Below are 15,849 nucleotides of genomic sequence, written 5' to 3'. Positions count from 1 at the left end.
GACATGGGGATTCCCACCCCAAGGAATGAGGTTCCACGGATGAACCGTCAGCTCCAGGCAAACACCTTCCAGGGAATCCACGTGTGCAACAGTGTGAACAACTCTGAATTTGACAGACAACGTTTCTGTGCGTTAAAATCTTCGCTTTGGTCTCTTAGGCATCAAAGAGAGGCCCAAAATTTCAGTGCCTCTCACCCAATGTTAGAGCACAGGGGTTTGCTGAGGACAGCAAAGACTCAAGAGCACTTTTTGGTCTCTCCAAAGGATGCAGAACAACAACTCCCTCCTCAAGGAGTAGATCTGCAACAGAAAAGGGATTCCAAATATGCACAGAAGAAACCAGAATATATTTTCTGACCACAGCAGACGTGTTCAGAGCTACAGCAATGATTTCATTGAAAAAAATAACAGTAACAAAGAAAATACAACTTCGAAGCTAAGAGATACATTCAGCCATGAGGCAGCACCGAACTTGGCTGCCTTCCCTCCTCTCTCCCCTCAGGAACAAGGGAACTCTGTGCTCTGCCATGAGACGGGAAACCCCGGCATGTGTTTCCAGAGACACCTGTCAAGGCTGGAAAAGCTGCTGCCGAGCAGAGCGGAGGGGGACGCGGTGACCAAGGGTCCGTCCAGGAGCTGCAGGAGGCCCCGGTGCCCCCGCGCTTGGGGCTTCATCGCGTGGCCGCCAGCCCTGTCTCTGGGCAATGGCTCCAAGAGGATGTTGCGCTGGGTTTTCCAGGTGAAATCTGCTCCCCAGATGAAGATTTTCCCTTTCTTTCTCTACAGGGAAAGACAAAATGCTCCAAAACCCACTTGGGCGGCAGCCCAGAATGATCAATACTTTGCTTACTCCAAAAAAGAAAACTCTGCAAATAAACTGTCAACTACTCATGCCAACATCAGCAGCACGAAGGTGGCCCACGGAGCTCAGGTGGTCGGTGTCCTTGTCACAGCTGCAACCCGAGGCACGCAGGGCGCCCAGGAACCTCTCAGACCACGAGAGAACATCTTCCATAGCCACACGTACCTAGCAACACCTTCTAAAAACTGAAGCTTTGTAAGTCAAACATCAACTTCTCCAAGTTTAGCCTCTCAGGAGCACGAGTGACGAGGGCAGACCCTCCCGCTGCTGCTCACACGTTCCCTGACGGACACGCACGGCTCCAGGGGCTCCGCTGCTTAACGCAATCATGGACATGGGGAACGGGAGCAGGGCCGCCTTGGATTAAAGAACGAAAAGCGGTGGCGTTTTGGGGACTTGGCCATGCTAGGCACAGCCGACGCGTGCGCGCCGCTCTGCGACGCCCGGCAGAGGCTACTCTATTTCCTGCTGCCTCAAATCTGCTTTAGCAGAACTGCAGGGGCTATCCTGAATCCCAAGGAGAGGGGATCCCAGCTTCCCTCCTCCCTGGCGACGAGCTCAGCTATTTCTTTAACTAGGGAAAATCCGAGCAAGGGCCTCAAAAGCAACCTGCTGAATGCTAGTGAACATAGAAACATGCCCAAGAGAAAACAAAACCGCTTTTAATTGGGAACGATTGTATTTGGCAAGTTTGTCAGCGGCTGCATTTGCTGCTGGGAGTCAGGGCTCCTGCAGTTGGTTTCTGAAGCCGGCGCTACCTGCGTCACCCTCAGCCGCTCTCAGCTTCTCATCGGTCCTTTTAAACACCCCATAGTGCTTCAACTCATTACGGGGCTACTGATTTACACAACCCAGGAAAGAAAATAAAAAGGCAGAATGCTTTTGATACTCTATGAACAAACTACCCTGGCTGCAGTATTAATTTCATCTCAATCAGACACTGAAAGATTCATTTCATTCATCAAGGCTTTCCACTATGGCTAGGCAGCCAGGAAGAAACCGAAATAATGACATAAAACCGAAAAGGCAGCTGTAAAAGCAGACTGGAATTCCACAGATAGAAAGAATAAAATGCCGTCTTGAGCAATTAAGCAGCATTTCCCATCCACAAATACGCATCTGCCTTTGATACCACTAAACTGCGCATCGATTTCAAGCAACTCAGCTGCTCTTAAAATAAATTTAAAAAAAACCCTCTCTCTTCTTGCTGGCAAGGTGAATTCCTGAAGGATTCTCCCTCGTCAAGGACAATGCGGGTTTGTCTCGAGCAGATGTGGCAGGTTTTCCACCACGGAGTTGCTTCACCCTGTGCCTGGAAACAGGGTCCTTAAATCGTGATGGTCAGGGGAGAGGAAAGGACCTTCTGCTTCTCTAAGCCAAAAAAAAAAAAGAAAAAGAAAAAAAAAGAAAGAAAAGGCAGATAAAAACCTCATAACTAACAACCAGATCGGGTTTTCCCGGGCTCGGGAAGCTAATGCTGCTTGTTTCAACAGATTCGTATCCCTTCTGATGTATCATCCAGCCAGGCTTGGCACATAGAGCAGCCAAGCGGGAGCCTACGGAGCGGGAGAAAAGGGAGATGCTCCCCTGTAGGAGCTGCAGGACATCACCAAAAACGGAGCAAAAGGTGGGTGGAGAAACCACAGGACCACGAACTAGGGAGAAAACACTAAGCACTGAATTATTTCAGACCAAATTCATGACAAAAAGTAAGGGCATTTGTCCTCCTGGGCTTTCCATGAGCCAAATCAAAACCGTGTGCTGCACTCTTGCACGGGGGGTCAGTGTGGCACAGGCTGCTCCCGCCCCAGGGTGGTTTTCTCGGCTAAATTCCCCCCAGTCCTTTCGACCAGGCTCAGCCACGACACATCCTGCCCTCCAGGGCTTCCCCAAGGGCCGGGCAAGGCCTCCTGCTCAGCCCCAGCCCGGAGCTGCTCCCACCAACCCAGCTCCTTTCCACCCTCGGGACAACCTCCCTCCGCTCCAACCAGGAAGCTCCTGGATGCGGCTCCAGCTCTCACTGATTTCTGGTTGCATCCTGCACAAAGCTCTGGAACCAAATTCAGGGCAGTTCCATAAAAAAGCGCTGGGGAAGGAGTAAAAAGAGGGATGCGTTCATATACCTGCTTTTATTCTTCAGTATTGGCCTGTTGCTTTAATTTGGCTCCCTTGCAGCCAACAGTGTGTTATTTCATATCAGGCTCAGAGTTGCAAGCAGAGATTCTTCTAGAAGATGGGGTATTTTTAGCAGATGTTTTGATTGGCAGCACGGAGACACCTAGTACAAGAGGCAGAGCCTCCATCATTACCCCAAAGCCTCCTCAGGTTCTCAAAAAACAAACCCAGGAGCTCAATCTAGTCAGAATTTTTGTAGAAAACGCTCAGTTTGAAGGCGTTTTTCCCCTCTCCCAAGGGGAGAATCCCAAGGTTTATGAGATGCTGTCAGGCCAAGAGGAAGTTTAATCCAAGGGTTGATGCTTGCGCGAGGACCAGGATGGATCCCCACAGGGAATTCAATGAACAGCTTCGGCGTGCACAACCAGTACTACAAAGGGAAGCAGCAATGGGATGTTTTAACTTAAATTAAAACAGTCCTTGGTGCCAAGGGATATTTTCCCACTGAATTTATCATACGCTCTCTTGCAATAAACACCAAGACTTTTTAAAAGCGGTACTAGCTGGTGAGCACCAAGTTCATATCCCAAATTCTCCTAGGGGTTTTATCCAGCCAAGCAGCAGCCACTGAGCAGTAACACAAAGCGTTTCTGGACACGAACAGGCGACTCAAACAGATGAAAGGAGCCACGCGAGCTCCATTACTTCAATTAATACTCCCATTTGTACCAGGTCAGCAATTCTCAAGAGCAGCAAGGACAGTTGCACATGAATCCCAGCGGGATCCCCCCTCGCTCTTCCCTGGATAACAGATCCCAAACTACAAACCGCCAGGCCCCCCTACTCCGTACAGGGGCAAAGCAAGAAATGAGGAGGGGAAAGAAGGGGGAAAGAGCTTGGTCAAAATGTGTCTGATTCCTGGAAGTTTTGTTGTCAGCCTCTTGTGCTGCACTTCGGTCTTTTTTCATAGATCTAATTTAAGTGAAAACAACTATTTTTTCCAGGAGGATTTCTGTAGCAAGATCCAAAACAGGAAAAATTACTTTCTTCACAAGTTTGAATAGTCAGCTAGTCAAACACCTACAGCAGAGCTCCTCACGGAGCAGAAAAACAACTAGAAAGCTCCAAAAGGAGGAGGTAGACGTCTCCATTATATAAGGCATAAACATCTTAAATAGCTACACGCTGGGGCTGCAGATGGCTGCTCACAAGCCGACAAGAATTAGACGAACGTGATTGAGAAATGCCCAGGAATCAAAGCACAGCAGCGACGGGAGGAGCTCCGGGATGGGGCCGAGGTTCCCCCCGGATGCTCCGGCTTTCCGTGACTCCTCGCTGCCAGCATCGTAACTGAAAGCTCCTGGGAATTTCTAAGCACCCAGAGGTTTGCACAAGTCTCTTTTTGTCTTTTTTTACATTAAGTTTATCACCGAGGAGTGCCTTGCTCTGCCACACAAATTCACTTGCCCAAGCACCAAAAAAAAAAAAAAACACAGGTGAAAATAAGCGACTCAGTTTGCAGGGTGTCCAATCTGCTCAGGGCTTACCTGTACCCGGCCCGGAGCGGCGTTTGGTTTCAGGGGTTTAACATAACCAAAGCATCCCTGGAAAAAGCAATCGGAGCGGGAGGACAGGAAAAGGGGGGAGAAAAATGTGCCATGACAACCAGGATGGGTTATGAAAGCTTTCCTTCTGCCAGAGGTTTTATTTTGGAAATAAATGCTACTTAACAGCTGGCACATATAAGAAATTAACTGCAAAAATAGCTAGACCTCCTTATGGTAAATAAATCCAGCCGTTGGGGCGGGAGGCACAACAGCACCTGGGACAAGCGTCCACACAAAGAGCAGACAACTACAGGGCCCCCATAACCAGAGACAGATGCAGCTTCAGCCCGTTAATAAGAATACCAAGAACTACTAAAGTCCATAAAACAAGCTGTTTACCCCCAAAATTAAAAAATAAAAATAATAACAATAAAAATAATAACAATAATAAAAGAGACACAAGTCACTCACTTCGGCCAGTTTTCCAGCACGAACGTACAGGATAATGCTGAAGTGCTCAGGTAAAAGATTTTTTTTTTCGAAGTTTCGCTAATTAAAAGGAACTTTAAATAGCCCAGAGTTAACTTGTTTCGGGCTTCTTGCCCATTTCCCAAGGCAGCGGGAGGGGGATGGACGGGGGAGTGAGCCAGAGGGCTCAATATGGAAAGCTCTCGCAGGCACAATATGAATCATCGCAGCGGAGAATTTTCTTTAAGTGGCTGGCGAGGACTCAAATGGGCCGAGTCATTTCACTGGAAACGGGAAGACTTCGATGCATAAAGGGGGAAACTCCGAGAAGTCACTAGGTGACACTCACCCAGACCTGCTAAGAGGTGTGTTTTGTAATGACGGGTATTTGAGATTAATCCGTATCAGCTGCATCTGCCTTGAAACAGGAAAAGGGGTTAATGCCGGAAAGATTTCCTAAGGTTGCTGTAGCTTCCTCAAATTATTTTCTGCTATGTCCGTTTAAACAGCATCTTCCCTTCGGCTCTCAGGAATTCCTGCGTACCGGCTGCAGAGGAGGGAGAGGATTATTGCATTTTCGTGTAGCTGGGGCAGTAAAAAGCCAATATCCCCAAATTAGAAGGGTTCTTGCTCCACATCTGCAAGTGTCCTGCATTCCAAACACGGCCCCACAAAGAGGAATTGTCTCCGTTTTCGAAATAGCCAGTCCTGGAATAGCACGAGTCACGTGGAAGACGGCTCCACGGATTCGCATGGAAACAGGCAGATTGAGCCCTCGCCCTTTCTATTCCTGCTGCCGCCCCACCAGGACGCAGGGTCAGGGCTGCCTAGCGCGGCCGCTGTCCCCTCGGCTGGTGGGACCCCAGGAACAGGGATGGCCTGGGCTGTGCCCCGGCTGTGCCCCTGAGTGCCCAGGCAGGACAGGGCAGAGCACGAAGCTGCTACCGAGGAGGAGCCTCTCCCACGTGGGCACCTTGTTGGGGCCCCACGAGCACCCACCATCTTCGCCAGCTGCTGCTGGCGTCGGCCCCGGCACCAGCTAACAGGGCAAGCCCCAGAGCTCGGATTTACTGCCTAACTTCACACTAGGGAGAGTGAATAGCTAACGTGAGAGCCGCAGGTAAGACAAAAGGACACAGGTAAAAACCAGCACGCTGAGGCTAGCGGGAACACCCTCCCCGTTCACGTGCGGGGGGCTGAGCTCGCGGGCTGGCTCCGCTCCGCACGGCGCCGCTCGCCCAGCGGGGCACGTGGGGCTGGACGACGGCTGAGGAGCCCGGGAGCCACCGCTGCGCTGGGGCTCCTGGCCTCGCGGAGCAGGCGCACGCGGACACCGCTCTCTCAACCGCTTCTCCAGGATGCGTTTCCTGCGGGTTTGCCCGTCGCGTCTCCGTTTCGGATGGGACCGGGCAGCGCAACCTCCCGGGCCCGAGACGCGGCAGCTCGAGAGCGGTCGGCAAGGGGAAGCCACCAGGGCGCCCTGCACGAGCTCTTCCCTTTCACGGCTTTCCAAACGGAATCATCCAATCTCCAGCCCAACCAAGCCTGTAAAGACCCCGCGGGGCGCAGACGGGGTAGCGGCTCCCAGCACTTAACCAAATAGCCTAAAACGAGGGAATCGCTTCCAAGCAGGGACGGGCTGCGGTGAAAAGTACTTCTGGGATCAAATTGCTTCTTCCCAGAGCTGGAGAGCACAGACAAAAAAGGCATCAGCAGCACCAAAGCAGGAGCCAAGATGCAAGGCAGAGAGCAGCAGGACTCTTCGGAATCGCTGCCGCGATGCCTCTGCTCTCCAATATTAGAGGTTACTGCTCCCTGGTGACCAGGGCTCTCCCTCTCATCTTCTGCTCACCGGCCAAGGAAAGTTCCATGTTTGAAAAGCTGCTCGCTCAGGACAACCCATTAAATCAGTGGCCTCTGCCAGCATCAGGTTTTCTGCTCCTCGCACAAAACCCAATTAGACTTCTCTCCGGTTCACGCTGCCTCCCATTAATATTTTAAAGTCCTCTCTTTTACAAATAAAATCACTGCAACTTGTTTCTTACAACATCATTATAGGTTACTATGGAAACTGCTCAAATGTCACAAATACAAGCCTGAAGCTCTGCTGCATAAAGAGTACCTTGATCCTCCTTTTTTCCTGCTCTTTCAGTAATTTGGTGACTGAATGTCTTGAGCCTACTTTAAAAAAAAGCCACCATTATAGCGTGGGGATTTTCCTGTAGTCATTGCATGGCTTTTTTAAAGTCACTGAATATTTTGTTAACTAAGGAGCCAACTGAAGCTCTGCTTCACAAGTCAACCCCTGCCTCCAGGAAGGGCTTTTTGAAAAATAAAGCGACACTGAAACCCCTCTGGCAAAATGAGCGCTGAGCAGGAACACCCGGAGCCAGCAGAGCACAGGGACATCAGCAACCACGTGTCCATGCTACTCCCTGCTCGCCCTCCATCTGACGGGGACAACTGTCCTGCCACAGAAGCAAAAGAACACAGCAATCCTGTATTTTAGACATTAAGAGTACGTTGCATTTAGCAGGTTTTATAAAGGGAACTCGAACTCTTAAAAAGGAGCCGAGTCTTTTGAAGAATTACATGGTTCAGAGAAGAGCGTGTTTATATCCAGTCATTCCCAAGACCACACTAATTAATGTGCTTTGAGGCAAGAGAACGACAAGATGTGCCAGCCGCCGGCTGCCATCGTTATCGGAGGGAACATCTCGTATTGCAGCGAAGGCAGCGGGGTTGCACACGGGCGCCAGCGAGAACGCAGCCACCTGCCACGCTGCTCACCTTGGCCAACCCGCCGGCTCCCCGCGACGGCGGAGCTCGACACACGTCCCCACGATGGCCCCGCGCGTGCGAGCTCCTCTGCACAGCTGGCAGAGGAGGAAGAGCTGCCTTCAGCCTCGCCGGGACCAACCTGCAGCGGAAGAACCGCTGCCACAGCCCAGCTTGAGAACCAAAGCAGGGGCTGGAGCGTGAGGCTCCTCCGCGCCTTTGCAATGCTCCTTCTCACCAAGGTATCGCCTCCATCGCCGACCTGATGCTGGAGGAGACGTTTCCAAGAGCTACCTTAGCACGGAGGAGGTCAGGGAAGAAAAAAAATAAACCCACCTATTTCATTGAATCAATGACCAGCCCATCAGCAGCTCTTTCAGCTACCCAGAACTGCACTGCAGGATGGCAGAGGCAGCTCTGAGCACAGCAGAGAGCTGAACCACCCAGACACCCATTATCAGGCTCCTGGGGCAGGGTCTGGCTCTGGAAACAGAAAGAGCAACTGCGACCCAGAAGTTCCCATTGCAACTCAGTGTTTCCACTTCCCGGCCCAATTACTCCTCAACACACCTGCCTTCGCCTCGGTGTATTTTTAAGTCCTGCCTGTCATTCCAAAGGACCCCCGGCAAAACCTAAGGGAAGTTTCTGAAGTTCCGCTCTGTGTTTTCGCTGAGGATGGCCTGGCGAAGCCGGGCAGCTCTCCGAGGCTTTGAAATGAACCATTTGCAAAACGCCCCATATCCAGGGCGTGCCCAAAACACACTCGGTGGAAAAATCTGTTGGGGCAGTGCCAGTTGAGCAAGGAAAACATTTTCCCCCAGCTGGAAGCCTAGCGCGGCGCTGCCGCGGAGCTAGCGCAGCCAGGACGTATCTGCTGCAGGAGAGAACAAAGGAGGAGGAGAAGCCCACGCTGCTGCATAACGAACCCCCAAATCTTTCGGGAAGAGGAGCACATGTGCACAGGGCGCCTTGGCAGGCGCTGTAAGGACGCCCCGTTTGCCATCGCTCTGCCTTTCACATGAGGCACGGGCAGGTTTCCTGCTCATGCTGATACCAGATGGAATAAACGCGGCTCTGAACTGCAGCCTTAAGGAGGCTGGAGCAACACGAGGTCAAAGCCACTTCCCCGCTCCCACACTGGGGTCTTCGGCTTCAGTACTGCAGAGCGGGTCGAACCAGGGTCCTCTCCTTGGCTAAAAGGGGACCTGTCAGCTGGACACCGCCGGGGAGCGGCCGGGCTGCCACAGGGCTGCTCTGCTGCCACTTCCCAGCCACTAACTTCAAGAGAGTTTTCCTGCCGTTTTGGACACTCTGACAATTTTTCCGATGAAGAGCAAAGTAAATATTTATGGAAACCTACCCAAAGTGTCACGCACAAGACCTAAAGAGCCCATGTAGAGCCCTTACTTCCTGGCTGCCCCAGTGGGTAAGGACTGGGAGACAAGACAGGATTTACTGCTGAAGCCAGACGCCCCGTGACTCCCTGTCCCGCACGTCACCTCTGCGGACAGGCCCGTGACAACCCACTGCCCTAAGCAGCTGCCAGGGAAGATCCCGAACTCACAGCAGAGCGGCCCAAAACGCGGCACAAGGGCCCAGCCCGGCAGTGTCCCCTCGCTGCGCAACCACAGCCATTCCCAACCCAGGAGGAGATGCCTGTTCCCCGGGAAAGCTGCCCAGGGAATGACAGAAGTTCTGCTGGGAGAGGCACAGGGGGAACTTCGAAAGAAAAAGGGGCGTCAGTGCAACCTGCAGTGTCCAAAGACATCCCAGAAGGATGCTCTGTCCGCAGCCGGAGCCCCCTGCGGAATTTAGACACTTTCTTGCATTTGGCCGTCCCCCCGAGACAGGGGCAAATGCCAAATGCTGCTTCCCTTCTCAAGGGACCTCCCCTCGGCCACGTGCAACTGCAACACAGAAAAATGTATTTAAACCAACGCATCAAACTCACACCAGGAAGAAAGTCAGCACTGTTTATGACTATGGAAGTCCTCAGGGTAGAGACAGATGTATGATTGCTCTGCATAAACTGGAATTAGTAAATCATGGTCACGAGCAGGAGAAAAAGCTTTCTTGGTCCCCAAAGCATAAGAACTCTCATCTGAGTTGCAGCTCCATGGAATCACAGCCACAGCAAATATTATTTAATAGCTCTAAGAGATGCACACTTCTTTACAACACCCTTGCTTGAAGAATATAGTCAAGGGACAAAAAACTGACTTCTAAAACCAGTTGCTCCATCAGCTGATGCTCCAACTGCTCCTCAACTAACCACTGACTTAAGCAGCATAGAAGTTTTTCAGCACGGGATTTAAAGTGGTGCTGCCAAAAGCACAGAGCAGGGGTAAACACTGCATTGCTACCCCGGGTGCAAGGCGCCCGCGCGGCACGACGGGCAGCGAAGCCACGGGGCTGCGGGAGGATTCGCTGCAGCACCCAGGTGCGGGCGGTGCTCCGGTTTCCCACCGCGAAATAGGGATAATTCTAGATTACACTTGGGCACCGTCACAACCGCCACCGAACACGCAGCGCCACCCGACCCTGTAAAAGATGGCAGGACAAGTCAAGTCACTAGAAACTGCAGTTTGCTCTCAGTAGCTTGATGCAACTGCCATTAAGGCGGTGACTTTCCAGGTAAGAAACCCAGCAAAGTTCTTTCCTATGCTTTTTTTTTTTCCCACTAGCTTTTTACAGCCTCTCACGTGATGCACAGACTGAGGTCAGTTCTGCAGAAGTGATCACCAGGTGATTACTACATCACTGCTCTAGGTACATAACTAATCACCCCAAGATAACTCTAATGTGGATGAAGCTAGTCTAGGGCCAATGCAAGAGAACCAAAGAACCACGAGCAGTCTGCAAAAAGCAATTACTGCAGAGCTAACACAGGCCTCCCTGAGTGCTTCCCACTTGCAAGTGCTAACATGGAGCTGGAGCTATCCCGGGATGTTTACTGCTCTGGGACACCACGGCGTCACCGTGAGCACACAGGGCAGAACCCCAGCCACCCCCCGTCCCGACCGAGGGATTCACATGTCCCGCTCCAAGCGCTCCTGCATAAACAGCAGTGCAATATATTTTGGTAGGCCTTAATCCAAACAACGCCAAGACTGCACCATGAACCAATCCTGTCTGTGGAGACTTTCTTTCCCCATTAGTTGCGCTGGAAGCGGGAGTGTCTTGTTAAACCAAGCCCACACGTGGCAGGTCTTAAGGAAGGAGGCGTAACCAGCACCTCCCTGCTCTGATTGTGCCTTGCACCATGGCCTGGCTACCCACGCCGAGGACAGCCCCTGCCTGGGCAGCACGTCCGCGAGGCCTTCAGAAGGTCCTACCCCCGTCCAGGATCTCCTGCTCCTGGAAAGTTGAGGTTCCTCAAGGAGACCCTGCTCTACAGCAACGATAAGGCTGGCTGGAACAGTAAAATGCTGGCGAGTTTGTCCTTGACCAGACACAGATTCTGGAATGTCACCATGCCTGAAAAACTCAAAGGTCAACTCTCATTTAAGCATGACGTAAACATTTCGTTTCCTTCTCATTTTTCTACTTGAATCCCAAAGACATTTATTCAAACAAGCGACACGATTCGTAGCATTACTCTCACTAGTCTGGAGAAAGGGACCTCATCATAAACCAAACGGTCCACCGGGACCTTAGGCTACCTGCACAAAATTGCAGGTTTCAGGCTAAGCCCAGGCAGACCCTTGACTGCAACCAGTATTTTAAGTACATTGAGTTAACAAATTGTTCACCTAAACTTCTTCCTCTCTCATTTAGAGCCACCAAAAAGTACAGCCACGTGACTTCCTCAGCTTACTTGGGTGATCCACCTCATGCTAAAAATAATCATTTTAGAAGTTTTTCACAAGGGTCTTGATGATTACTATGCACTCACTAAGTTATTCAGTCTCACTACTGAAAGAATGAATAATCCGAGTAAAAGCTCTCCCTTCAACGAGCGAATTCAGCAAGCTGCCAAACCTGGCCATACTCGCACAGCCCTGAAAAAGCCTCCACTTTTCTGTGCTCACACAAATGTGAATCAGCGGATCTGTAACCTGGCCCAAGGCAGCCTTCCAGTGGAAAAGTCAGCTCTTCCTCTTCCTGTGTCTTCACACTGTTTTGCACAGAATGATATTTGGATGTATTCGGATGTAGCTCTTGGCTCTTAAGATTGATTTAAGGAGTTGCAGTAACAGGCACAAAGTTGCCTCAAATCCACCTCAATCCCAGCAGTGCCAGAGCTCGGGAAGACCCAATGTCAAAGCATTCGTGCCAGCAGGACAGTCAATGCTGGACACACTAATTACTAACTACCCACAGGCATAAGCTTCAAACAAGGCTTGGTGGGCCTGGACGCCAGCAAGCGTGCACACCAGCTCCCCAACCTGCAGGCAACACACGGATAATTCTTTTTATTAGCTTTAAAATCGCTGGCTTTTTTTTTTTTTTTTTTTTTAAAGAGTTCTCATGAGGTTGGGGAATTTGAAGGCAGGACTAACACAAAACAAAGGGCAGAAAAGTCAGCAAAGAATTTCACGCATCGTGTCTCCGAATACCGCACTTCCTCTAGGGACTGAGGTGAGTGGCAAACAGATTTTATTTTGCCAGACAACACGTGAAGTAGAACTATGAAATCCGCAACACGGGAAGTTTGATATTACTTCAGACAGATGATTGCAGCAAATGCCTCTTCTCATAACAAGCTACAATACATAATATTCAAGAGCTGTAATGCATGTATCCATACTTGTCTATTTGGGATTCTCTGGGGAGGATGTTGAAGTTACGGAGGACAAGAGAACTCCAAAGGGTTCCCAGCCCTGGTTCCTGCCCACTCATTTAGCAAGACGTGCGTCACAGGGCACGTGACTAACATGACTTTGGACAACAGGTACAAAAATACACTAAGTTATTCCTCCACAGAGATCTGAACACGCCGGACGGGCCAGACATGCTAATAGTTACCCAAGGACTTAACGTATGTCAAGTCTTGATCAAAAACAAGAGTCAGTGGTCCCAAAAGGGCGACTTCTGGCTGCTGCGCGGTGCGTTTTGTCGACAGCAGCTACCCTTCGCATGCCGAGGTTTAAGTTCAATAGGCCCAGCAGCATGGAACAGATCATCTACTGATGCAAGCAAGATTTTACACAGACTGCACATGGAATATGGCCTTTTAAGAGATTTGTTCAATATACCGTGGTAAGCACTCATAGGGAAAATGCTTCTCTTTGGAAGGGGAAAAAAAAAAAAAAAAAAGAAAAAAGATTTCCTTTGTTACTTGACCTGTCTCAAGACCTTTCTCTTGATTATCTTCCTCCTCCACACACAAATTGACAGCTAAAATTCATGCAAATAGTATCCAGTTAACACCTTAATTATGAGACTGTTGTTGTCACTTAACGCAACTCAGGCACAAGAGGAAAACTCCCAGCAATAATTTCCCAGAGGTTCCAGAGATGACACACTCACTTTGCCCTTCCACCAGCACCTGGACCAAATCCTTTCATATACATATATATGTGCGTGTGTGTGTGTATATAGATAATATATATATATATTTTCCCCTTCTGCAAGACAGTTTATTTAAGGGAAAAAAAAAATCTCTGTCAGGATTATGCTGCTAACTGCAAAGACTCAGACTGACCTTACTTTATATAGCTGGTTTACAACAAAGTTTCCCACTGCAATAGGTGAACTTTTCATTTCAGGAGACAGGTCCAACATACCAACAAGCCACTGGAGAGAACAGTTTATAATGTTTTAGCTTTGTAGCTGCTCCAGCCAAGCCGGAATTTCCAGGATTTGCTACTCTGCAACATCAACAACTCCTGCACACATGAAGGATTTGATCTGAAATATCACACGTGCTGCCTCAACTAGAAAGTGTCCTACAAACCACATGGCACTAGTTTTAACAAATACCCCTTCTTGGATCCAAGCCCACCAAAAAAAGTAAAAGGTTCTTGCAAAATCCAGATTTTTCTACCTTTTTCCACCTTGTTTTCCACCTTTCCCCTTGCTCTCCCCCTACCATAGGCAGGCAAAGTATTTCTGCTACTCACAGCGGTACGTGGGGTTGCTCTGGGTCTGCTTTGGTCAGTTCCTCTTCCTCAACGTCAGACTCTCCTCCCGAGCTGCTCTCGGTGACATCCGAGTCGAACGCCTGCTCGCTGCATCTCAAGTTGGCCATTCCACTGGCCGTGAATCTCTCCAGTTCTTCTGATATGGAGTCACTCTTCAGAAAGCTGCTCAGCCCTTCGGAAGTAACTGTCTCGCTTGCTGCTTTCCTCAAGGCTGCCTCCGCCTTCCTGGTCAACATCAGCTGGCTCCGATGCCTCAGCGGGTCCAAGGTCGGAAGCTTGCTCAGAGTTTTCTCCAAGAAGCCACCCAACTGCTGCTGGATGTGTCTCTCCACCTGCTTGGCCTGCACCACCTGCAAGCGTTTCTGCAGCCTGCGCGCGCGGCTCTCGATGTCCGCTTGCCGCCGCAGCAGCGCCCTCGTCCTCATCTCCGAGTCGAGAGCGCTGTGGTGCCCGGCCAACAGGGAAGGCTTCTGCTCCTCCAACTTACTGCTCCCGAAGTCGGAGTGACTCTCGGCACTGGACAACCTCGCCTCTCCGCTGCCACCCTCGAGCACCCGCTGCTGCTCCATGGAATTTGGGCAAGGTTTGTTTGCGGTGCTGTTATTGCTAAACGGAGTCGGGTGCTCCGCGGCAAGGCTTCTGCGTGGAAGAGTGCAATTGGTCACCGCGGTCTTCAAGTCCCCCAGTTGAGACCCTCCCGCATTATAGTCGATCCCCTGGAGGGCAGCAGAAGGGGGAGCACACTTCCCACCATTCAGAGAACTAGAGTTTTCATGGTCTGGATTGGTACTTTTGGCCAATTTCTTGGCCAAGCCATTTACGGGCGCTTGCGGGACAGGTGGCTGGCTATTAGTACTCATTGGTTTTAGATTCTCCAAAGTGAATTCCAACACTGGCTGCCTCCCCAACAGATCACTCGTTTTCAAGAAGGACTGAGATAAGAGAGAGTGAGATTTCAGGACTGTCTGCTTGTTGAAGACCCCTTGCAGCTTCAGAGGCTCTTTTGGAGAAACAGATGTTACATCCGAGCAGAGGTAAGAGGCCACGAGCGGCTGCAGCTTGCCCAGCTCTTCCTTCGTGGAGTTGTTTCTGAAATCTAAACTGGGATCCTCCGGAGCAATGGCCTTCCTTTTGGTGCCGTTGGCAGCCAGGAGGATGTTGTTGGCGTTGCCGTTGCTCTCGGCACTGCCAGGCGACAAGGTGGAGGACGGCGGAGCCAGCTTGAATCGGATGTGATGAGCTTCGGCTGCTGCGTCAGTGAGAGCGGGCGCCATCGCAGCCATTCAGCACAGAGGGACGGGACGTGCAGCCTCTCCCGGGGCCGAGGCCAGCGCCGCTGCCGCTCACTGCCTCGCCGGAGGGTGGCCTGGAGAAGGGAGGGAAGGCAGAGAGAGGTGGTTAGACCCTAATAATAAAATAAGCAAGAGAGGGGCAAAAGCAGCGAGACTGGAGGCTGCTTTGGCAGGGCCACGTGCGCCCCGTGCTCAGTGCAGCGGTCCCCGGTGCGGCCGCCAGCCTCACCCCAGGCAGAGCCACCCGGGCGCCAGGACGGTGAAAACCAGAGCTGCTCCCCAGCATCTCCCAGAGCTTTGGCCTCTAAGTGTCATTGTCACTGTTGAGTCCATCCGCCAAGCGCATAAAGAGGTCCCAGGCCCCCCCGAAAGCTGTGTCCCTGGTCACATCCAGGTCACCTGCTGCCCCCTCAAACTCCTCGAGCTTTCTCTATAACACGTCTCGCTGCTGCTGCCAGCCAGGGTTCGTAAGAAACAACAACCTAGAGCTAGGAGTCTGGACAGAGACAGGGCTTCAGAGGCAGGAATCTCCATTTTTAACACCTTTGTCTTTTAAGGCATTCCCATAGTCCAGTGAAAGGTCTGCTGCAACAGCACAACAGTTATTTTTGCTGCAAAAGCTATTTATTACCTTCCTAAGCTATTTCAAAGGCAATTCAATAATAAGAAATTGCCTTGGTCTCTTGCCTGATATATCAGCT

At 50.9% G+C, this 15,849-nt stretch overlaps 1 protein-coding gene across 1 annotated transcript in view; it reads right to left on the bottom strand.

Moving 5' to 3' along the window:
- The window catches only part of LOC104568297 (KAT8 regulatory NSL complex subunit 1), a 59,041-nt gene extending 43,823 nt beyond the window's left edge, over positions 1 to 15,218 (bottom strand). The window contains 1 exon segment of the mRNA XM_088532636.1: positions 13,836 to 15,218. Within this exon segment, the coding sequence (XP_088388762.1) occupies positions 13,836 to 15,139 (1,304 nt within the window). The 5' untranslated portion in view covers positions 15,140 to 15,218.
- Between the last annotated feature and the right edge of the window lie 631 nt (positions 15,219 to 15,849).

The sequence above is a fragment of the Tinamus guttatus genome, unplaced genomic scaffold (assembly GCF_059628265.1).
Source record: "Tinamus guttatus ecotype Peru unplaced genomic scaffold, ASM5962826v1 Tinamus_guttatus_pri_ptg000463l, whole genome shotgun sequence".
Classification (NCBI taxonomy): domain Eukaryota; kingdom Metazoa; phylum Chordata; class Aves; order Tinamiformes; family Tinamidae; genus Tinamus; species Tinamus guttatus.
This window is presented reverse-complemented; position numbering and strand designations above follow the sequence as displayed.